The 15995-nt window shown below is 40.6% G+C and overlaps 1 protein-coding gene across 3 annotated transcripts in view; it reads right to left on the bottom strand.

The window, feature by feature from the left end:
• DOT1L (DOT1 like histone lysine methyltransferase) overlaps window positions 1–15995 on the bottom strand; it is a 69015-nt gene that overhangs the window by 13414 nt on the left and 39606 nt on the right. The window contains exons 9-19 of one of the 3 annotated variants that reach the window (XM_067312950.1): window positions 13957–14051; window positions 12458–12526; window positions 9495–9601; window positions 8469–8510; window positions 7028–7111; window positions 6068–6302; window positions 5507–5620; window positions 4549–4640; window positions 1542–1643; window positions 791–928; window positions 64–189 (exon numbers count right to left, since the gene is read on the bottom strand). In XM_067312950.1, coding sequence (XP_067169051.1) covers window positions 64–189; window positions 791–928; window positions 1542–1643; window positions 4549–4640; window positions 5507–5620; window positions 6068–6302; window positions 7028–7111; window positions 8469–8510; window positions 9495–9601; window positions 12458–12526; window positions 13957–14051 — 1204 coding nt within the window. The remainder of the gene's footprint in view (window positions 1–63; window positions 190–790; window positions 929–1541; window positions 1644–4548; window positions 4641–5506; window positions 5621–6067; window positions 6303–7027; window positions 7112–8468; window positions 8511–9494; window positions 9602–12457; window positions 12527–13956; window positions 14052–15995) is intronic. The other 2 variants (XM_067312949.1, XM_067312951.1) reach the window with 2 other exon arrangements.

Raw genomic sequence — 15995 nt, 5'->3', positions numbered from 1 at the left:
GCCTAGGATCCAAGAGCTAACCCAGGTTGGTGATTCTAGATTTTTTTTTCCCTTGCTCCCTACCTGCAACTCCAAACAGTGCTTTTGTTTTTCAGAAATTTGATTCTTCAATGCCTGCTTCTCCTTCAGCAAGTTCTCCAGCGACAGTGTTGACCAATCCAGCTTCAGTTCTTCACACCGTGCCTTCAGCTGCAAAGACATAGGATGAACAGATCAAAAAAAGACTTTCACTATTCACCACCCAAGGCACAAGGCATGCCTTTTGCAAGCGCCATGCATCTTTCAATTGCATTTCTGCAAGAAGCTTCTCATCCTCTTAAACTCCTCTCAGCTCAAGTCAAACACCACCAAAATGGTCCTGTAGTCCCCCTTTAATGTGGCGGGAGGTGGCCTGGTTCTGTCTTAAACTAGTCTTATCACCCAGCATAACTAAGCACCCCTGCATCCAGATTTTCCCCTTGCCCACCTTAATACTCAGATGAATAAGAGCAGCTATGGCTACCATGAAGCAAACACTACGCAGACTTTTTGGCCAGTGAGATCCAAGTTCAGTGACGAGCCCATATACAGCTATATGGCTGAGGCCAGAGCCAACTGTCATCTCAGCATTTGCTAGAGGTAAATAAAGGTCTCCAAGAAAAGGGACCACCTGCATTCCTCCACCAATATCATTCTTCTCTGTTACAGAGGACCTACACTAGACAGGTGAGGCAGCCATCGGCTCGTGACCTGCCCTCCTTGCATAAACAGGAGCATCAATCTGCTACTCAGATACGAGCTTTGTACACACCAGCTGTAAGCTCTGGTTCCTGAGTTCGCTGTTATCCTTCTCCAGCTGTTTCGTCTGTTCTTTCAGTTGCTGATTGTGAGCAGAGATTTCCTTCTGAGCCTGAATCAGGTCATTGTATGTCAGAGCTTTAACTCCCAACTACAGAATGGAGGGCAAGAGGGAAAGAGATCGTTCAATAAGGTCTTGACACACTAATTCCAGACAACTGTCACATTCAAAAGTAACATTAAGGAGACCTGTAAAACTTTCACAGTTCATAGAAAGTCTCTCAGCACTCTCTGAGGCACTTTCCCATCACTATTTTACAAATGAGGTAATGAGGAAGGACAGAAGTACCTCATTTTGAGCAGCTGCTCTAGCAATTCAACTTCAAAACTGCCATTTAGTTTCTCTTGCCAGCCATGAGAATACTATTTTTGCAGAGACGCCATATTTCCCTTTGTGCTTCTGAACTTGCATTAGCAATACAGAGTTTGTTCAACTAGCAACTACCCTTTATTAAAATGCTATACTGCCTGCAGACTGTCATTCCCTTGCCCTGGATAAAGGCATGGTGGCACACAACAATTTCAACATTGAAGATAAAACCTAACCAGGTTAGGTTAGAAGCAAAGAGATTCCACGTGATTTAATGTAATCGCAAAAAGGAGGCTGAAGACCCAAGACCACTCTGGTCTTACTCCTTTCTAGCAAAAATATTTTGACCACACAGATGGCAAACAAGCATACACTTCCACCAGACCAAGGCTACCTCATCAAGTTTCTGTTGAAAAAGACGTTTTATTTCCTCTTTCTGTGCCTGGCAGTGGGTGAATAACTGCTGTGCTGTCCCCAGTAGCTGAGCATTCTTTTCCTAGAAGAGGAAAGAGTGAGAAAATACACTTTTAGCATCAACTGAAGCAGGCCTTGAAGGAAGCTTCCTCTTAAGATGTTTACATGTAGTTTAGAAGGCAAGTTGGTACACAGGTGGAAGTGAATCTGAGCTCAGAGAGGAGATCTGGGAACTAATCCACCTCTGTCTCAGGCTTCTGTCATCTTGTATTTGTTAGTGGGGAAGTTGCTTAAGCTGAAAAGAACCTTTAAGTAGATTTCTCTGCTATACAGTAAAATCTAATCAGGACATTTTTAAAAATTCATTTTTATCCGCCTAGCACATCTGTAAAGAAATAGTAATAACCACATCCTACAGAGGAGAAACAGAACTGGAAAAGATCATCTGTATGAAATCTGTTACTAAACTGAGAATAGATTCTAAGTCTCCAGAGTCCCAATTCAGAGTTTTCCTACACAATATTCACAAAAGACACTCAGTAAATGAAAATACATTGTGGGGGAGGCAGGAGGAAAGTCATAAATAAGCCAAACCATTTGTGTTTCTAATGCCAAAATTACTTTAATGAGCCACCCTACCCTTCCACTCACGGAACATTTCCTGCCTGTAACATTCCTTAACTAGATATTGGCTTACTCATTTCAGGGTCTTGCACTATGTGAGCAGCAAAGGGCAAGGGTAGGACCAGCTGAGGAGTCTCACATTTTTTCCATTCCTAATTGCGAGATGAGTGCAGTGAGAAGAAAGAGCTTTGCAGATTACGTTTCCCCCCCAAACAACTTCTGCAGGAACCAAACAGGAATTTGGCAAACACGGAGCATTCACTCCCGAGAAGGTGGAGGACAAGGGAGAAAGACGCCTCGACCTTCCAAGCCATGCATTCACGAAGCGAAGCAGCAGCGCTGGCAAGTTCCACACGTGAGAAACACATTGGACCTGGTGTACAGCTCTAGCCGCCTCTCACTCCAACGATTTGGCCGAACAGCCAAGTCACTGCAATGCTAAAGGGACTGCCATAGGTGACGCTGAAAAAAAGTCAGTTATGCTTTCAACATTGGGCATTTCATTCAGCCTTTATAAGCAGTGGAGGAGCTGACAGCTCCCTCTAAGGGTACTCCGGTGAACTAGCAGCTCACAGCATCTTGTTTATTTTAAAATCGTATTAGAGACATTTTTGTTGTACTTAAAAAAAAAAAAAAAAAAAAAAAAAGCATGTTGGGGGAGTCCTTAAATAGAACAACAGCACCTCCGCCAGAGCAGTTCTGCATCTGCTTTCATGAAGTTTAACTAGCCATGCTCTCAGCGTAACACTCCATCAAATAATCTTTTCACATAGAATTTCCCATTTTAAATGTCTTTAAGTATGCAACAGCTGTCAGATGCCAACACAAAGTGATTGCTTTTCCACACTCCCAACTCGTACTTCCAGTGTACAGCACAATAATTTCACGCTATTGTTTTTCATTCTGTTCCTGGGCAAGGAGATAAGTTAACTTTATGATCTCATTTTTCTGATAACATGCATACATGCAGAAAAATATGCTGCTTAAGGAAACGGCCCAAAATTCAAAGTGCCATTCAACTGTGAAAACAAATGAAAGCAAGCGTAGTAGAAAGGTTTTCATTAACATCACAACAGCATCAGACCAATTCACAGGAAGGAATGGGGTGGCACAAGTCAGCCTTTCTCATGTAGAAAAAAAAAAGAGTTCCAGTTATGGAAAATCCCATAAAACAATGCAACAGCTTTATGCTGACACTTTCAGAAAGTCCGCACAACAAAAGAAATGTTCAACGAGGGCTACCAAAAGGTGGACTTCCCAAGACGTTAAACGTTACTGTTGAGCTCTATGGGGAAAGGTTCTTCTACTTAAGTACCTAAGCAGGCTATCTCATCAGGACTAATTTATACAGCAATTGAATTATTCATTAATTGAGGTAAGGCAATACAAGAAGAAAAGGTATTTAGGCAGTAAATCTCCTCCCTCTGCTGGAGAGAAGTCTCTACAGCAACAGAGCAAAAAAACTCACACACACGTCATAATTCAAGTATTTTCTTTGCCTTTCCACGTATTTCAACTCACCTTTTAAAGCTTCACACTTTGCCCACCAATGTAGCCTTAACATATTATCACTACTAAGAGACTGAATGAAGCATCCTTAAGTCAGCTATGACGGACAGCTCTCTTTTTCATCTTGTTCTTCAATTTGTTACAAGTTTAACAAGCCACCCTGATGCTAGAATACTCAGAAATCATTTAGGCTTTCTTACACCATAAAAAGAGTAAAGTGTCAAAACCCAGAAAATTCAACTCCAAGGATTTAAAGCAGACCTCATTCAAACCTGCTGCAATCTTTAGCTAGATTAAACACAATTTAATTATTTAAGCACAGTTCCACTGGCAGCTCACAGGATGCCTCCATGTAGGGAAGCCCCTCGAAGAGGAGGGAAGGAATGTATTTAAGCAGGACACACTGCTGGAAAAGTTGACCACCACCTCTTGCACCTGTAACATTTGGAAATGAAAAGTTTGGGAGAAAAGGAAGGGTTCAAGCCACACACCTTGCTGCATATGCATGCAGTTGCATGTCAAAATAGAACTGCAGAATTAATCTTATCAGGTGGTCTGCAGGGGGGCCAGAATATTGAGACAGAAGAGGAGAGATGCATCTTTCCCAGTTCGCGGAGTGGGAATTTAAGCACACAACATGACAGGCTGACCCAGCAACAAAATCCCCATGCGCAGTCATTCAGACTAACCATTACTCTGGTAGAGTCTTTAATTGGTCTGGCACAGCACAGTCGTTAAGATGTACACAATTACAGCCTCCAGTATTTTCCCCCTTCATCTAAGGTATTTAGTAGAGTAGTCTGGCAGCTTTTGTTTAGAAATGGTTAAAAAAAATAAAAATAAAACAACACTACCTTTTCCTGCTCCAGTAACTGTTGCAGACTTGCTTTATACTGAGGAGTTTTCATGTACGCCATGAACTGCATGTACTGGATCTTAAAAGAGTCTGCAAAATACATAAAAAGATAACACATTTTGCATGAGAGAAACCGCAATGCTCCCATTTAACCCTCCTTGCTCCTTTTTTGTTGTTTGGGCTGTAAGTTAGACCAAATCACTAAAGATCAATTTAGAGGGTGCTGAAACTGTGTTCCAAAGCAAGCTGACCTCTTGGATCCATTAGCCACTTATTACAGGTACTTCAATATACGTTTCTCCCCCCCCCACCACCACACATTTCCATTCCTTCCACCCTTTGAAGGACTGTGCCTTAACACTGATCCCATCTTAATTTATATCCTTCGCCATTGCAGATCTTACAGCTGTATTTTTTCCACCCCTGAAAATAAACATTCCCAAGTTTTTCATTAAACCACCTCTTGCATTTCCAACCACACCACCTCTGTGACCTCCAAAACTCAGACAGCACCTCATTTTTGTTTGACTTAGCCTTCGGTTTTACAGCAAAAATTAAGTTTTGCTCGCCAAGATTGCATCATTTAAAAATAAGAGAACGGTTTCATTTAAAATAAAGTTATTTCTGACAAGCCATTTCCATTTAAAGCTATTTTGGCTTCTTGTTAAACCCAGCTCCCCTTCTTCTGTGCCAAATTAGAGCTGAAACAACAAAAACAAATGCAAACCAAGATGTCAACTTCAGCAGCAAGCAAGAGAAGAGACGTGCTGGTGATGCCAATGGAAGCAGCAGGGTAAAGTGCCCCCTCTCCTGTTCAGTCTACAGCTTTCCACCGTGGCTGTCTATTGATAGCCCTTTGATTTACTGTATGTTTAGAAAGCTTAAAGTAAAGGTCCCCATAAACACACACACACACACACACACACACACACACACACACACACCTTCAGTCTTACCTAGCAGCTTCTGTAGTGCAGGTGGGGTGGGTGTCACCAGTAGCTGGTTAGATGAATGCCGTTGCACTTTAGGAGGTAGTTGGTAATATGGACTATGAGGTGACTTGTATGCATCTAAAGCAAGAAAAAGATCACACTTCTGATTTATGAAATTCAGCATTTCTAGCAAGTGCACAGTAGCTTCGCCACTAGAAAGCACGTTACTTATAATGTCAGATTCAGTAAACTGGCTAGATCAACTACTACAACAAATGGTGTTTGGAAGGACATCTACAATTTATCCTTAGGAACAGCAGCAGCAGCAGCAAGGTCTCAACCACAGCTCAGCTGCAGCTTCTGGCAAATAACTACGGACAGCTTCAATCACCATCATCTCAGATAGAGACATACCACCACTTCAAAAGCAGCTTTGCTTTGATAGTAAGGGAGAAGTTGCAATATGAAGACCAAACTAAACGTAGCAATAGAAGAAGGACCTCAAAGCACTCACTCAGACCCTCAACACTTATCTAAGCTCATTCGGTAGAGGTGAGGCTTCTTCTACTGCCAGCCTTAACTCACCCTGAGGAGAGGATGAAGATGTTTGCGACACAGTTTGAGCATGCAGAAGTTCTAGTGCAGTTTGGTTCTTCTTGGTCTTGCGCTCTGTATTTGCAGTGTTCATTTTCTTGGGACGTCCTCGTTTCCTGCCTGCCATTTTCCTTCCTTTTTTACTCAGCTTTTTCTTACGTGCTTTGGAGGGAGATGGCTTTTTAACAGAATTTGCCCCAGCCTTTTCTTCTTCAGCACCAGAATCCTAAGAGATTTTTAAAAGCCCTTTAATATTTAGCCATTTATACCTACATATGCAGTATCCCTTTTAAGCAAGCATAAATAACTTCATTTAATAATTTTTTGGAAGAAAGTTGATGCACTCTAAGTAACTTGCCAGCTAGACAGATTTCCTTGAGATTAGAGCTGTCCCTGACACCCAAGAAGTTGTGCCATTCTCTTCCGGGTCTACTCATTATGGAGAAGAAAATCTGTAACTTGTCTCAGAAAAGCTGATTATTCAACTTGTATTGAGTATTTTCACCTATTGCATTTCACTAAAGAGTCAAAGTACATCAAGTCCTTAATATTTTTGCACAGGAACACTCACTATATTTCTAAGAACATTATGCAATTGAATGGGAAAGGAAATGAGTCTTTGCAACAGCAATTCAACACACCCGAAACTCCATTCAACAGGCTACAGCTTAGAAAAAACTCTGCAAGTCAGTATGGAAGGCAAATGAGGGTAGAAAACCACCTGCTCTATTCATCATGCAGTAATTTTTTTCCCCAGAACTATTGCTGCAATTCTCAAGGGCAGTTCTTACGAAGTTATTACATCACATTTTTTCCCCACAGCAAGTCTATAGCAGTTTATATATTCAGAACACAGTTTTCCCATATAATCAGGCTTTTACTGGCACAGATTACAAGTCCAGGCATAGCTAAACAGAAAGCATTTACTGTATGAAGATACAAGAAGCTCACCTTGTTTTCTTGAACCTTCGTTGGAGTAGTTGTGTTGCTCTTATTTTCTCTTTGTTGACGACGTCTAGCTGCCTCTTGTTCCTCCTGAACAAACATTTGAGAAGACTTTATAACTTGCTGTTACATTTCTAATACAGACCCTTATCTTTCCCAGCTTATTCTTCTAGGCTGTTATCATATAAAGACTAATTAAAAAAGGAAAACATCCTTTGTTACCAGCCAGGGAAAAACCAACTTACCCTGCCCCAGGCAACACTGAGCAGGAAAAGGAAGGAAAGTGCAAGTTACCCTATTGTGCTGCCATATCTACTATAAAGAGCTTCAAACGTGCAGCCTCAAGGGAAAGGAGAGCAGGCCACAACTTCTTCCCCTCCATGTCACACTGGTGTTATATATAAAAGGTATAGCTTTATCTATATTTAAGGCTTTAGCTATACCTTCAACCTTCCACGTGTTGTTATGTCATTACAAAAACCTTCTATGACTTGAAACGTCAAAGCCATTCAACAAAACAAATCCAATTGTAGCCAAGTCTACACACAAGCCTAACAACACAAAGCGGCTTTTAAGGTTTACTTTCAACTAGCCACTAAGGACAGAGATTTTCAGAGAACTCACAAAAAGCCTTTCTTGCACCTTGTACCAGGTGAGGTTTAATCTGCATAAAACAATTCTGACAACACCAACATCCTTTCAATTTAAATCTGCCGTTTATGCAGTCTGGTTGGCAGTTTGCTTAAATAGCCTCACCATTAAAAGCAGGGTAGTTCAAAGACACACGGCACCACCCTGCATTTTTACTTTGACTCTCAGAAGTCTGTCTTCTTCCGAGTTTGAATTCGGCAGTCTGAAACACCCAGTCCCACAGCTACCATTAGTCTGTTTTCAACTCCTACTTGAAAGTTAGCCTGAAGACTAATGTTCTCCTGAAGTTTAAGTAGCCTCACGTCATTCCCCTCCCTGGGAATGCCAGCCCCGTAGGTCATTTCAGACCAATACAGCCCAGCACAGCCTCAGAAAACCTCTGGCATTTGAATTCCACATGTGGTAGCACTGCATTTCGTGTCTTAAATAACATGCCCCAAAAGTAACAGCTCAGAGGGTTCTTCAGCTTCATTTTGATGCAGCCAAACACTGGGACAGACTTACTTTACTATTTCTTTCTTAAACTTCAGTTCTTTAGTGAATGAATAGCTCTTTATAGCTCTCCAATGCAAGGGAGAAAACACCTTGAGGCTGCCCCGTTAATTCTCAATTATAAAACTCTTGAACATGACTGCAGTAGCGCTTGATGGCTTATGATGCTTCGCTAAGTTCTACGCACATTCCTTAGTCATCAAGTTTTTTTTTCTTTCTGGCAATTCTGAAGATCTTTAACAAAGTCCTCATAATAGTTGCTCCATTGCTTCGAGTTTTCTAAAGAAAACTGACTGAAACTTACCCTGAGTTTTGGATTTTTGAGACTAGAAAAATAGTTTTCAAGCTGAAAAGGGAAAGATAAGATAGTCATTTTGTAAGTCAGAACAGAAGAACACATAAGAACAAAATATTCTTTTAGAACAAACGCAGAACTGCAGAAATTCTGACCATTTTTTTTCCTCTGATAAGCTACATCAAGAAGGCATTTCCATTCATTCTTTTTAAAGTCATAGACTCTAATGATGTATAGCAGGACATAATCCAAGCCTCAACAAGGTTTATCATCTTCCGTACAGCCTATCCTTGTTTTAAAGCTTTGTGTAATATATCTCCACTCAACAGAAGGTTATTTTCAGTGAGGCTACTTCATTCTTATACGCCACTAAAATATTTGTCTGCACTCTAGACGTTCTTTAACAACAACATTATTAGACTAAAGCAGGCTTAGAAAAGTAGTCTTACCATCACATTGCAAAAAAACCTCAGATACTGTGGAAATAAAGTATTTCGCCACAAAAGTTTACTTTTTTTAAAAAAAAGAAAAAGCAGTGAACACATCAGCATTGTTACTAAGCTTTGCAACTGCAGTTTCAATTAAGATTGAGAATTACTGCTTGCATATCATGAAACGAAGTGCTCTGTATATCCCAAAGCAAATTAAAGAATTAAAAACACAGAATCTTTACTCAATGTAAAAAGGAAGAGTACTATACACAGTTGTTACACCGGAATATGAAAAGGAATTATATTCGTAAATCTATGCATCTTCAACTAATTTAGAGACTACCATAGTACTGTGCATAATTCATCTGTTTGTGCAACACGCTGCTCTGAAGTAGCCAAAGGCTAAACCACACACCTTTTTTGCATGTTTAGTTAGAGCTGATAACTGGTGAAGTGCACCCATCCCAGTAAGGTGTGTTACAGGTCTGTAAACATGCAAGAACAGTATAAAAACAACTCTCAAGAACAAGGGTATGAAGTTTGCATGTTGATTCCAAAGTAGGTAAAGCAGCCAGAGATCTCCTGGCCTATCTTGCATACTCACTATGGTTCGGTCAATAGTATGCAGGTAGTAAGAAACTGGTTTCCCGGTCCATGACACAGACCCTTTCAGTGGTGATAGCTCCACAACTCTCATTATAGTGCCAATATCTAAAGGAAGAAAGTTGAGTTAGGGAATTAAAAGCTCACACCAGTTTTCCACTCGGTACTACTGAGCTGAATCCAGCCGTGCAGTATTAAAGCAGGTTCCCAACAAAAAGATGAACTTTGCATACAGATAGCAATGACCTGGAAGAAAGTATAGCAGCAAGTTTAAAAAGCATTTCTTATTCCCTTGCCATATGCACCATAGAGAAAACCTGGGAAATGCATTTTGAAGATCTACCTTTTACGTCTTCACAGTCAACCATCGTAAAGTAAAGTTATGACTTAGGGCAAACTTTGAATAGAACAGAACTTTCCTATGCCTCAGAAATAACTTGTACAAGGAACTCCGTGACAACACATCTGTAGTGACAGGCAGGATTTAATTAGATAGGACCAGTTACAGAATATGGACAGAGCCAACCCATGTAAACTATAACTGCGCTATATTTGGATTGAGGACAAATGTTTTATATTTGTTTTCTTGTCTATATTTGTTTTGTTCCCCAGAACTAATAGGTATAGGATGTGTCCAAGTATTTCCATAACCACTGAGCACTAAGTAAGTGGCATGACTGTAGAGGAAATATCATGGCACATTTCTAATTAAAGAGAAAATTACCCAGAAGAGTCAGAAAGTAACATTTAGGATTCAGCAACTGCAATCACCATTTTACCCACATTCTAATACTTGTTTTGGTCTGTCCCAACTCTTCCCACATTTCCATTTCTTTTTCCAGAAGGAATTACTAAGGACAAAAATGGCACTGAGAAAAAAAAATTTCCTCCTTCTTAAAGTTTTATCCTTTCTATTATATTTTTTTTTCAATTATTTAACTGTTCGTACTTTAGAACAGAACAACTAACAGACAGCAGGCCGCATCAGCCAAGTCACACTTGGGTACAAAAAAAAAAAAAAAAAAAAAAAAAAAAAGCTGAATAAAGGCGTTACGAAAAACTTGGCAAGGCAGCAGCGTAAAGCTAGAGCAGCGAAGTGAACAAATCACCTCCCCTGTACGTCAAGGATACGCCACGTTTTATGCCACGAGCGCTAAGCAGATGACACTTCCTTAAAAGTGTCATTTAGAACAAGCTATTAAGCCTGGAACAAGTCCCAGTCTAGAATATCACATGAATGTTTACTTGATATTGGTATTTCCCATGTACAGTATGGTTGGAGAATGAGATTAAAACCTAAAACTAGATTTCCACAATTTCTCCCCATTATTTGTAGTATACAAAGGTAGTATCTTTTGAAGACCCCTTTCCGGAATTACTGTAAGAGTTACCTATTAGGGGAAGCGATTATCTATTCTTTCGCTAAGCAAAAATTAAGGCCAAACCTTAATTAGCTTTCTCTACATAATTTTAATGTCATCATTCACATTAAGCATTAAGTATCAGGTGGCATTCTAGAAAATTATTCCCACTGAAAGCGTACTAGGGTGAAGGCTGAAACAGGATAAAAAAATGGCTCAACGGATAGTCAAAACCAGGCCTTTTACTAGGAAAAAGTAGTAGTACGTTGCCTACTTTGCCTCCCCACCACTTATTTAAAAACTGCAGTATCCCAAACCTAGCAAAGAGAGAGAGAACAAGATAGTGAAAAGCCTGGAAAGAAAACGCTTGAGAAGCCAAGAAATTATGTACGTAGGCAGGTCTCTTATTAAAAAGTGACAGACTGATGTCTGCTCTCCGGAGGTTTGAGGATTGCCAGTAATACACCCCTGTCTTTTAAGTCCATATCCAAAAAGGATCAGCAAGCCAGGGTCAAAATGGTTAATAAGGTTAATAAGGTTCCAAACAACCAGACACCACAGAAAACAGTATCACAAACACGCAAGAATCTGACGGTTTGGGGCGTTCGGTGCAAGGGGCATTCACAACAATTCAAGTTTAGCAAAAATAAGCCACAAAGGCACTATTTCAGTGAAATGCCTTAATGACAGTCTTCAAATTACTATTCTTGAAAAGGAGCTTCCATAAATGGCAGGCCAAAAAAAGGAATACAGAGACTGAGATTTGTAACTTGGTACCACTTGCCATGTTTGCAGAAGGAGGGGAATAAGGTGGGGTTGTTTTTTTTGTTTTTGTTTTTTTTTTTTAAGTTTAGGGAGGGTTTTGCATTGGACACAGAAATGCACGTAATCCCGGGCCTGGATCTTCCTACTGCTTGCAAAGCTTTCAGCAATAAGAAGTGAAAAATGTCTGAAGCAAAACCACCACCACGGGGGTACGAGCATTCTCGTAACCTCAGGCTGCAGTTCACCGACCTGCAAAGGGTAACGCCGGCAAATACGAAGCCTGCTCAGTTCAGAAGGGAAAACAAAAAATTGTTGGCAACAAAGCAGATATTGCTACCGGGCGTTTATGGGATGGGCCTGTTTGATCAGTTTATGGTAGAGAAGATAAGGCATTCAAAGACGTACACTTCAGCTTCTAAGCCTTACAAATCGTGACTGGTGGGATTTACCTGTCCAAATTTAGACAGCTATGATATAAGGAGGCTATGTGCAAGCTAGTCACTGCAACTCCCTTTGGAGTCAATAATGAATCATGCGCTAGAAACCACCTTATTTCTCTCCAACTATAAAACATACGCAGGCATAGGAAGCTAGGGAAACATCTGCGCTATAGACATCTAAACATAGCAGGATGAATCCCATGAAAGAAGTGTCCATCTCTTCTGGTTGATTTATTTGTTAAGGACACCTGTGCCTTTGGCATGTGTGCTATAATACAACAGCATTTTTCTATATACTTATAGAGCTCTTAAAAGAGCAGCAAAAAGCCTCACTGTAGAAAGGGTCAGATAATGAACACAGTGTAATAGCAATAAATAAGGAAAAAGGGCAATCATACCGCTCAAGTTTCGACTGTTTATTCTAAAATTCAGAGGTGCAAAAGGTTTTGAGGACACAATTCTCCCACCTGGAAAAAGAAAAATTGCAAAGTCAGTTAATGCTGTTTCTTCTAGAAAAGATTGGTTATTAACTATAACTCATTACACGGCCCTAAAGAGCAGCCCAAATAAGACTATCACTTTTATACCATTACCAGAAAAAAAATCATCACAAAGCTAATTCTGGCAGCATCCAGGAAAGTGAATATATTAGTCCCGGTAGCTAGCAATGAGGCAGTACATCAAGGACCACTTAAAAATGACAGATCTTAAAAACACTTCAGAAAAAGGAGCATATTAATTCTCTGTGGCAATCTACAGAAAATTTAATTAGGAGCACCGCTATCTCATTCCTAGTTAGGGTCTTTTATACACAAGCCCCCAAAGTCCTTTTATTTAAAAAAAGGATGTTAATCTCCATTTTACAGCTATTTATGGTCATTTAATCAAAGGCACAGAGCCTGAGCAAATTATGAAACAGAACTGGGGAGAGACCTCAGGTGTCTCGGTTTTATAAAGAGCTCTTGAACTTGCCATATCTTTCCACTGCTCTCACGTCACTACTAAAGAAAAATCAAAAAGATCAAATGGTAAAATCAGAGAAGACAGATGAAGGTTTGGGGTCTTCTGGTTTGCATCAGAGCCCAAAAGTTGCACTATTTACTTCAGCACAAAGCTGCTATATTGAAGTCGCCTCTTTGGTTCATTCCGCACACTTTCTTTTCAAGAAAAAAAATACTTATTTTTGTAACTTCTGCCATACCCAAATAAAATCGTTAATTGTCCAAGCGGTTAAGCGGAAAGAAACCAAGACACCAAGAGTATCTCAGGTAACTTAAGGGCCACTGTGGCATTACAGGACATTCCAGTCACTAATATCCGTGATGCATCTTCTCAGGAGGTACCCAAGATGTAGCCAGCAACAGTGTCCACATTTTAACACTTATCAGTTACTACCCAATTCCAAATGTGGCAACCTTAAACAGGAGACTCCAGCAATTAAATTCAGCATGCAATTACAGAAACTGGATTTACAAACACCTGCATATACAGCCAAGAAGCCTCAGAGTTTCAAAGAGTTGTATATATCCTCTACCCCCCTCTCCCCACCATTGGTGTTCAGAGGATCCAAACTTTGCAAATTTACAGTCAGAAGTTTTGTCAGCTCCCACAGCAGGTAGGAAAGGAGTGGTAGTTCCTCCTACCCCCCAAAGCCCCACATAAAATCTGAAAATGCAGAGCTATCTCCAGACAAGGAGGATCAGGTGGATTGGAGTATATTTAATAAGGGAAGCAAGAAGTCCAAGAAGCAACCACTGCGGTGCAGATACTTGTCCAGAAGGAACAGAGTGAAACCCACCAACCTGGCTTTTGATGGTTATAACTAAACCGTTACCGCCACCGGCTCCTGCAGCAAGCAGGAAACCAACGGAAGAGAGTTTTATGTTCGATTTGTTACCTTCCTTCATGTTCGCAAATCGCTCCTTCAGTTGGTGATCCACCTCAGGACCAAAGGCAAAGTTATTCACAAAAATAACACTGCAAGATAATGGTCTAGTTAATAAACAGGGACAGACAAGCAGCATTTTAGTATACGCGCACACACAACTATCCCTCAAAAAACCTGCTGCAAGTGACAGTCGCTATTATGAAACAGAAAAACGCTATTTGTCCCTGATCATACAGCTACTTCCATCCAGCAAGCAAGTCTTCCTCTTATAGTTTCACAAGACAGTAAATTGTCTTTACCTTTCACAGATATTCCCAAAACAGTTGTCATCCTATGACAATTCCTCTCATCACATTGCTGGCTTTTGCACCATAAACTTATTAATTACATCAGCAAGTTTCAACACAGAAACAATGTTTAAAATATTTTCACCATCTCTCATACCGAGATCAACACTAACAACCACCAATACACTTATGGTAGTAGAGCCACATGTGAAACACGGTACTCCGACATAACAGATATAGACTTCATCCAATTTCTTCTTCACATTTGCTTAAAAACACCACAGCAAAATACCATAGCTTTTTTCTGCAAGTTTAAATTCCTTCATAATGTAAAGAGGCAGCTCACACCTCTCAACGCGTTATCCCTGTCCTAAGCTCAGCACTTTATCCTAACCTACAGTGGAAGAGCTGCATCTTTCTTTCCGGGTTATGAAATCCGATGAGAGGTTTTTGCTCCTGCAAAATATCAGTCACACAGAAACAGAGAGACCTGCACAAAGGCAGAATCACACAAATGATTCCACGTTATGGATTAAAGAAATAAGTCGTCTATTTTTAAGAACCAGAAAGCCTGTTCCTACTTTGAGTGGCTAACTGTCCTCGGTCCCCATTTCCTACCAGTTTGCAGTAGGAGTCCTCAACATCTTTTAGGAGCCATTAAGCATCCTGCATGCATCAGCTGTGCAGGCCTTTCCGGTAGAAGGTTTCAATGTACAGAATCAATTTCTCGACAAGAGGTCTGCTTGCAAACTCCCCTTCCAGTGCCTCCACACACAAAACACGCTCAAAAAGGACACCGAGTTTAAGAGTAGCAGCCAAAGCTATTTAAAACCACAGTTTAAAAAGAAAAAAAAAATGCATATCCACCAATAAAGAAAAAAAAAATCTTATTCTTGCTGTGCCCTGCTCTTGGAAATTTGGGAAACCCTGTTTGGCAAGTAAGGCTAGCAGGGGTTCTTTCCTCCTCCTTCCTACCGCGTGCCAAAAAAGAGGCCTTGCAGAACAGCCAAGCATATTAATGTGACTAGAAAACATCCAGGAAAGGAAGGGAAAAAGAGCAAGTTTGCCAGGAATATTCTTTAGCGCTCATTCTGGCGCAATATTTTGTATGCACATGACAGAGCTACAGGAGCCCCTCGTCCTCCTCGATTTCATCCCGCTTTTCAGTGCATATTGCTAAGCCTCAAGTACAGTTAAGAGGAATATTAAGCCTACATGTCAGCACTCACTTGAGCAGGACTGTGTACTAGTAAAAATGCATGTACTCCCTTCAGAGTTTGGCTTTTGGTCCATTTATGCTAGAAGGGTGACACTTCAACTTATTCTAGAAGTTCGGATGGCTCAAATGTAAATTTATCAGGCAATCTGCAGTCTCATTAAAAAGAGCAGATGCTGAACAGTTGGCACACACGGAACAAACACAAATGCCTAACATTTGCGAACAAAAAGCTACTTCTTCATGAATTTCTGTAGCAGAGAGCAAGGATCAGTGTGAAGACAGTTAGCTGCACACCATGCAAAACAAACATCTACCAGCATTTCCCTATGCAGTTAGATGCACTCCATCTAGAAAAGAAAAATCAAAATTTCTTCCTAAGGTATCAAAGCCGCACAGGCAGCGGAGGAGCGTGCGTCTGGAACAGCAAGCAACAAAGCAAAACCCCGCTGTTGCACTGCAGGCCTGGGACAAGTCTGTCCACAAACTAAAAGGCAGCTCCAGAAGTCTACATAACGCAAAAGTCATCGGCCTGGCAGACACCT

The sequence above is a fragment of the Apteryx mantelli genome, chromosome 30 (assembly GCF_036417845.1).
Source record: "Apteryx mantelli isolate bAptMan1 chromosome 30, bAptMan1.hap1, whole genome shotgun sequence".
NCBI classification, from domain to species: domain Eukaryota; kingdom Metazoa; phylum Chordata; class Aves; order Apterygiformes; family Apterygidae; genus Apteryx; species Apteryx mantelli.
Note: the sequence above shows the minus strand (reverse complement) of the source record. Positions and strands in the feature narration are given on the sequence as shown.